Raw genomic sequence first — 7968 nt, forward strand, 5'->3', positions numbered from 1 at the left:
TCCAGGAGGTTGAGGCTACAATGAGCACTCCAGCCTGCATGACAGAGCAAGACCCTGTCTCCAAAAAAATAAAAATAAAGATAAATAAGTAAAAGAAACTATGCAAGCCAGAAGACACAGGAGGATCATCTCTAGAGTTCTGAAAGATACTACAGGGGAGGCCTAGGAAGAATGTTTAGCCCCTCATTTAACAGACAAGTGGACTTGAAGATGGGAAGTCATCAGGTAATCAGAGGGCAACATGGGGGAAAGGAGACATGAGGGGAGGAGAGCAACATACCGGACAAGAGGAGCAGACAGTTCCCCGTGGCTGGTGAGCAAGGAGGTGGAACAGGTGGAGTCCAGGTCACAGAAGGGCAGGCTAAGGGGGTGAATGCTGCCTGGCAGCAATGGGAGCCGGTAAAGAACTCTAAGCTGGGAGTCCCCAAGTTAGACTGGTGTTTCTAGGAAATCACTCTAGCTACCAAGCAAAAGATGAGCCGAAGGGTGACTCAGGAGGAGGCCACTGCAACACTCCAGGCGAGAGGGGAAGAATCCTAAGACTGTGGCGGGGGCTGAAGGAGCCAAAAGATCTGAGAGCCGCTTGGGGGGCTGATGCACCCCCTTGTAGAAGCCAAGTAACAAGGGCACGGGGGAGGAGGAGTCATTGCTGTCTGGGAAGAATGAGAAAGGAGGCATCCAAGATGAGGCCCTGGAGCTCAGACAAGCAGACTCAGGGTCTCTTCCTGTTCAACCAGGGCCAACTACTCAGGAGGCTGTGCTCCCAGCAGCCCCATCTCCTTCTTCCTCCAGAAGTCATTCTGCAGGCTTTTGCCTCCCAGCCCGGTTGAGTGATGGAGAGAAACATGACCCCCGCAGACACAGGACACTTGCTTTGCCAGCCCCTTCCCCAGGTCAAGCCTCCTGAGTATGTGTAACAGCCGGAAGACAAAGGGGAAGGGATGAGGGAGCAAGAGGAGAAGGATGGGGAAAGAGGAACTTCTCAGTTCTTCTGGTACAAAACCACACGTTCCATTCTTCAGGCCTCTGCATTCCCTCATAGGACGCAGGTAACTCACCACACTGCTGTGAAACACTGTTACCCTGTGTGGTAAAGCTCAAAGGGCTCCGCATGCTCCCTCATCTCAGAACAAACTGGTAACCCAGGAAGCGCTGGCAGGTGCTAGCTCCCACCCCCACGCCTCTCTTACCCCCTCCTGTGGGTGGTTTCTCTCCAGGATCTACACTCGGTGCTGACACTACCCCAGCCCTTTGTCCTCCCTGGGCCCTCATTTTCACATCTATAAAAAGGAAATAATCACAAGAGCACAGGGCCGTCCTGAGAATCAAAGTGGGTAGAGGGCAAAACAGCATCTGTAATGGGTAATCCACCCAACCTGTCTCCTCCTCCATGCAGTCTCCCGAGATCCTCTTCTTCAGAACCCTCATTCCCAGGCCATTTACCTGACCCTGAGAACAGCCACCCTGGCTTGTCAGTTAACTTTTCAGTGTTAGGATTCTGGCTTCCCCCATGTCACTGCAAGTGCCACAAGGTCACCATCACCTCATGCCCAGCCCTTCTGAAATCTGTCTCCCCCAGGCACAGTGACATACACACCAAGAAAACTAGGACATCCATCTAGCCTGGGACCTGCACACCATGAGTCTCCCCTCAGCTTCAGCTCCCCTCAGCTTCAGCTCCCCTCAGCTTCAACCCCTGAGTTGTCTGAAAATTTAAGACTTAAATGAATCAATCTGGTCAAATCCTCTCATTTTTAATGAGCAAACTGAGGTTCAAAGAAACCAGGTGGCTCACCCACGCCCAGGCCCAGGAGCTTCCGTCTGCATCAGTGAGAATGCGCACACACTTCAGGACTGGCCGGAACCAGGGGGAAAATAAACTCAGGGCAGTGGGTGCTCTGGCTGAGCCAGGGACCGTATTTCAAAGCCCAAGCTCCATGACTTTGGGGCTGTGCCCCCTCGGGGACGAGCACCCAATTCAAATCAACCTGTTGACAAAACAAGTGGCAGTGATTGCATCAAACCAACACACAGGGACAAAATATTTTCACAGACACAATCGGATTTCATACAACCGCCGTCCCAGGACCAACTACGCTGTAAGAATGAATAGGAACAAAGTCGGTCATCAACAGAAAGGTCCTTCTGAGAAGACACAATGGGCTCCTACTGTCTGGATCACGGTTTTACCTGGCGCTGTGCAGCAGAACTTTCAGCTGTGATGGGAACACTCCATATCTGTGCCACCCAATACGGCAGCCGCTAGCCCCATGTGGCTACTGAGCACCTGAAACATGGTGATGCTACTGAGGAACAGAATTTCCACTTTTATTTCATTTTAATTCATTAGATGTAAGCAGCCGCCTGTGGGCAGAGGCTCCTACGCTGGAGAGCACAGTCCTAACCCGCCATCTAAGCTAGAATGTCATAAGCACAAAAAGGATCCGAGCAAGCAGCACGGGGTTATGGGAAAAAATACTGGACAGGAAGCGAAGGCAGGATCTAATTATCATTGCCTTAGCCACCAGAAAGCCCCCACCACCCCTGTGAACCCCAGTTTCTCCATCAGCAGAGGGCGGGAAGGGGCTGACAAGGGACCAGGCCCTTCCGGCTCTGACCACCTGCAAGTTCATTAGGATCTCCTAGCCCTGGGCACTGGAAACCCAAGGAGGCCCGTGGGTTCCCTGCCATGGCAGGTGAAGGGGGCACCTGTTAGTCCTGGCTACTTGCCCCAACCCCAGCACCAACCATGTCTCCCCCATCAGACTGAGAGCTCACTAAGGACAGGCACCAGATGGGGCCCCTCTCGGCTTCCCCAGCCCCTAGCAAAAAGCATCTGGGCACAACAGGTGTTCAGGGCTTAAAAGTCAGCATTAACCACGAGCCTTTCCAGCATGTGTCTGGACCTGGGCTAAGCGCTCTCACCTGCCATTTTGCTCATCCTCACAGCCACACATCAGCGGGCTGAGGTGGTCTCTTCTCCCTCCGCAGAGACCACAGCTCAATGGGATTCTATGATCTGCCCACGGTCACTCTGCTGGTAAGCCGCAAAACTGCATTCAAACCCAGGACTTCCAACTCCGAAGCCAGGTTCTTAATGTGTAAGCACTGATGCCTGCTACAAATCCATCCCCAGTAGCAGATGGAAGGAAAGGAAAAGAAAATATGAACTGGGCTACCTGAAGTCCACTTGGAGGGGCCTCAGAGAAGTGACGCAAACCTCAAAATCCCTAAGTGGCTAAGACTTCCAGCATTTTAAAGCCTACTAGAAAGAAGGCTGGGTCCCCCTCCTTCTTGGGCCCTCATGGTTTTCCAAAGGCAACGGAGCACCCATAAGGCAGGGGAGAGGCTGGCCGTGGACCAGGAGACCTAGCTAGACCTGACCTCTGTCCCTCAGCAACTGTGTGACTCCGAACAATTTGTGCCTTCTCTGAGCCTCTGAAAAAAAGGTGTAAGAATCCCTCGCAGATTAACAGCGATAGAGCACTTGGCCCACAGGAGTTAATGAGTGGCCACAGAAGCCAACGACACGCTTAGCCATTCCTAAAGCATTTTAGGTCCCACCCCATGCGGCAACTGGCATGTGCTCAAGATAGCAGCCCATCGAACGCTCTGTTCTCCAACCAACACCCTCCACTGAGAGTCCCTACTCCAATCTTCCTCAGAAGAATGTCAGTGTCAGAGACCTGCCCTCAGGTGTCTGGAACGCCATACAGCTACAACAGCCAAGCCTACAGCTTTTCCTGAAACTGCCCGACTGCTGGTCCGGCGTGACCTTAGAGCCAGACACCTTCTAAACCACGCTGTGTCTGCCTCAAATACAGTGGCAACAAGGGAATCCCAGGGCACGTTTACAGAACAGGAAAGCTGCTACCTCCTTTCCCTAAAAACCTCAGATGGGGTACTATACAATCTCCTACCTCAGGTCTGGAAACAGACCAGCCTAGCTTTAATTCCCAGGTCAGCCACTCACCAGCTGAGTGACCTTGGACCAGCCTCTTCCCCTCTCTGAGCCTCTGTGCCTAGACTGTAAAGTGGGAATGACCACCACTAGCTCACACAGCTGTTATTGTGAAAGTGACGTCAGCTAATGCTGGGAAATGTGAATGCCCCAGGTCCTGCCTCGGTGATGGAGGCAGCCCTGAAACAAGAGAATGTACAAGCAAGGCACTCCAGGCGGGGACTGGTCCCATCCCCCACCCGGAGCCCACGCTGGAAAGGAGGGACGTTACGTTTCCACGCTGAAAGCCCTGACGCCCATGTTATCTCCCTTCCCAGGTGAACACCAGGACTTTGCACTCATCAAAGGTTGGGCAGGATTCAGGAACAGAGAGATTGAGTGACCTGTCCAAGGTCACACAGCCAGCCAGGTAAAGGGAGAAGCAGGGATGGGTGGCGGCCCTGGGCCCATCCTCCTGCAGCGCCGGCCAAATAAGCTCCATCTCCACGGAACGGGCCGCTCCCGAAGGTCTCTGACCTTGGTTCCCCCAGATGAGAACCAAGCCCCTTCCCACCCCCACCCCACCCCACCCCGCCCCGCAGGGATCCGAGCATCGGGAGAGCGGTGGGCACGGCGGGGGCGGAGGCCAAGGGCGACCACCCGGCCGCGCAGAAGCCCCGGGCGCGGGCGCGGCGTCTACGCGGCCGCGCTGCAGGGCTGGGGCATGGCGTGGCGGGCGCGGTCGGCGCGGGGCTCACCGGACTTGGGGTAGGTGACGATCCACACGTCGCTGGGCCGCACCGGGAAGTTGGCGATCTCCTCCATCTTCCCGCGGCAGAAGGGCGGCAGCCGCACGCCATGGAACTCGAAGTACTTGCTCTCGAACTCCCCCGGGGTGCTGGGGGTCTCGGCTTCGCTCTCCGCCATGCCGCCGCCGTCGCCGTCGCCGCCGCCGCCTCCCGGCTCGCAGCCCGCACGCGCCCGCGCCCCGCACACGCTCGCGCCCCACCGGCGCGCGGCGGCAGCTCCGCAGACGTGACGTCATGGCGCCGCCGACGCGCGGCGAAGGCTCCGCGGGTATGACGTCATGGCGCCGCCCGGCACGCGGCCGCGGCGCTGCACGGGCGTGACGTCATGGCGCCGCGGAGCCGCGCTCTCCCCGCCCCGCCCCCGGCCGGGGTCACCCACCCGCTCCCGGGGCTGACAGAGACCCTGGTCCGCGGTCTGCAGCCTGCTCAGTCGTGCGTGCGTTCATTCCGCTCATAGCTTCTGTCACTCAGCAAGTGCTCAACACAGACGCATGAGATACCCTGGCTGGAAGGCCCTGAAAGGTAGTCGTCCATTCAACACGTGCTTAGCGCGGTGCTGATCTGTGCCAGGCACTGGGCCAGGCCCCCGACACGCGTCAGGGTAGAAGCAAGCAGAAGCCTGGCCCTGTTGGAGCTTACATTGGTAAATAACCAAGATAATTTCAGGTAAATGTTAGGTCCTATTAAAAATATGCGTTTTCGCCAGGCGCGGTGGATCACGCCTGTAATCCCAGCACTTTGAGAGGTCGAGCACAGGCGGATCTCCTGAGGTCAAGAGTTCGAGACCAACCTGGGTAAATGGTGAAACCGCATCTCTACAAACATACAAAAAAAAAAAATTAGCAGTGAGCTGTGAGCTTGCACCACTGCACTCCAGTCTGGGCAACAGGACGAGATCTTCTTAAAAAAAAAAAAGTATGGGCCACCTAGTCCAGCCAAAAAAAAAAAAGTGCTTTTTTTTTTTTGCTTTTTTTTTTTGAGATGGAGTCTCGCTGTGTCGCCCAGGCTGGAGTGCAGGGGCGCGATCTCAGCTCACTGCAAGCTCCACCTCCCGGGTTTACGCCATTCTCCTGGCTCAGCCTCCCGAGTAGCTGGGACTACAGGCACATGCCACCATGCCTGGCTAATTTTTTGTATTTTTTTGTTTTGTTTTAGTAGAGACGGGGTTTCACCGTGGTAGCCAGGATGGTCTCAATCTCCTGACCTCGTGATCTGCCCACCTTGGCCTCCCAAAGTGCTGGGATTACAGGTGTGAACCACCTTGCCCAGCCAAAAAGTGCTTCTTGATATCCCACGAGTAGGGGAGGGGAGTGTTGGATTGCAAATTCCAGGACCCCAGATCTATGGAGAAAAATTACAAAAATATACATTTAGTAAGGCACTTCTTGTGCAAACTGTAATTTGAGAGCAACCGAGTTCTAGAGATCTCAGTGCAACCCCTCGCCAGTCATGCACTCAACAGACATATATGAAGCACCTACTAACATGCCTGGGGAAGCACAAAGATGAAAACAATAGAGCCTGCTCTCATTCTCTGCAGCCGAGCATCATCAGCTGTGTAAAGGAAAAGAATGATTCCTACCTCTACGTAGTGTAGCCAGGAGGATGGAAGGAGTTTACACCAACAAGAATCTGGAGCAGAGTGGCTGGACGGGACCTATTCCTACTCTCTCCTTCTTACTGTAGAGTGAGACACGTGCATTCTGACACCAAAGACATACACGTGGGCTGAGAAGCGCAGGCCATGTGTATATAGCAGAGAGGAAACAGCAATTAATCCTGACTTGGGAAGCTTGTAGATGTCTTTCCAAAAAAGAAAGAGGACATTCCGAGCACCCAGCCTTTATTCAGAATAATTAGGCCAATGGCAAAAGGGCATCTAGCCAAAAGCTAGAGGGATTGAGTGAATGAATGAATATCCTGGTGTTTCAGGTGAGGGTTCTCACTGTGGGAGAAGGAAGATGTAAGTGGGGAATGCGAGAAGGCAGGGAAGAACTCTATGGTATTGGATTGGAATTGGAGGTATTGACATGAGTTTATGATATTTTTAAATTCCTATTTCTTATATTTGCTGGAAAAGCCTTTAGGCAATGATATCTCAATAATACTAGGCATACCCACTGCCCAGATCTTTGCTAAATACTTCCCTCACCAAATGAACCTGGGGTTTCTTGGAGAAAAAGCCAACTCCAGGGCAAGGAAAGTACAAGATGAGCCTGAAACGTCTTGTTGAGTCTTGAACTCCTGCAAGTTCAAAAATGTTGGGAATAGGTCAGAAGGACACAGGGTATAGCATGAAAGTATTACCATAGGTCAAATCGGAAACAATTTGAGCGTGTTAGACAAAAATGGGAAAAAACCCACATACCCAACAGTAGAATAGATAAATTGCGATATATTCATACAATGGAATACAGTAATTTTTTTTAAAAAAGGAATGTAACTGAGAAGAATGTCATAGTCAAAATGATGAACAAACTAAGTCAAGCACAAAAAATGGTATGTCATATGATTCTATTTATATACAGTCAAAACCAAGCAAAACTGATCTATAGTGATAGAGGTGAGAATAGTCTTAACCTGGGGCATTGGAAAGAGGGTTGACTGGGAGCAGACTCAAGGTTACCTACCCTCCATAGTGTTGGAAACATCATAGCTTGCTCTTAGTGGCGGTTACATGAAGATATAGACATAGATAAAAGTAAAGACATGGACATAGATGCAGGCCTTGCTTCACGGATACGCAACCAGGGGAGTCACACAGGGTTCTGTGCTCAGAAGGGCCCCACACTTTGGAATTTAATGGTCTGTGGTCACTATCTTGAAATTGTTGCATTTATCTTTGGGTTTGTTTTGTAAGTGAGGTCTGGTCAAAATTAGCTGGGAGTGGTGACACACATCATAATCCCAGCTACTCAGGAGGCTGAGGCAGGAGGATTGCTTGAACCTGGGAGATGGAAGTTGCAGTGGGCTGAGATTGCACCACTGCACTCCAGCCTGGGTGACAGAACAAGACTCCGTCTGAAAAAAAAAAAAAAAAGCCATAATGGACATTAATGAGATAGACTCTAGATTAGATAATATTCTATTTTAAATTTCCTAAATTTGAAAACTGCACTGTGGTTATGTAAAAATCTCCATTTGCCTCAGAGGTACATGTGGAAGTATTTGGGGGTGAAGAATCATGATGTCTGCCACTTACTTTCAAATGGTTTTACA

General features: G+C 52.1%; 1 protein-coding gene across 1 annotated transcript in view; it reads right to left on the minus strand.

Annotated features, from left to right (window-relative positions):
- The window catches only part of SULT4A1 (sulfotransferase family 4A member 1), a 37771-nt gene extending 32790 nt beyond the window's left edge, over window positions 1-4981 (minus strand). Inside the window, exon 1 of the mRNA XM_031005558.3 lies at window positions 4699-4981. Within this exon, the coding sequence (XP_030861418.1) occupies window positions 4699-4867 (169 nt within the window). The 5' untranslated portion in view covers window positions 4868-4981. The remainder of the gene's footprint in view (window positions 1-4698) is intronic.
- Between the last annotated feature and the right edge of the window lie 2987 nt (window positions 4982-7968).

The sequence above is a fragment of the Gorilla gorilla genome, chromosome 23, assembly GCF_029281585.2.
Source record: "Gorilla gorilla gorilla isolate KB3781 chromosome 23, NHGRI_mGorGor1-v2.1_pri, whole genome shotgun sequence".
Classification (NCBI taxonomy): Eukaryota; Metazoa; Chordata; class Mammalia; order Primates; family Hominidae; genus Gorilla; species Gorilla gorilla.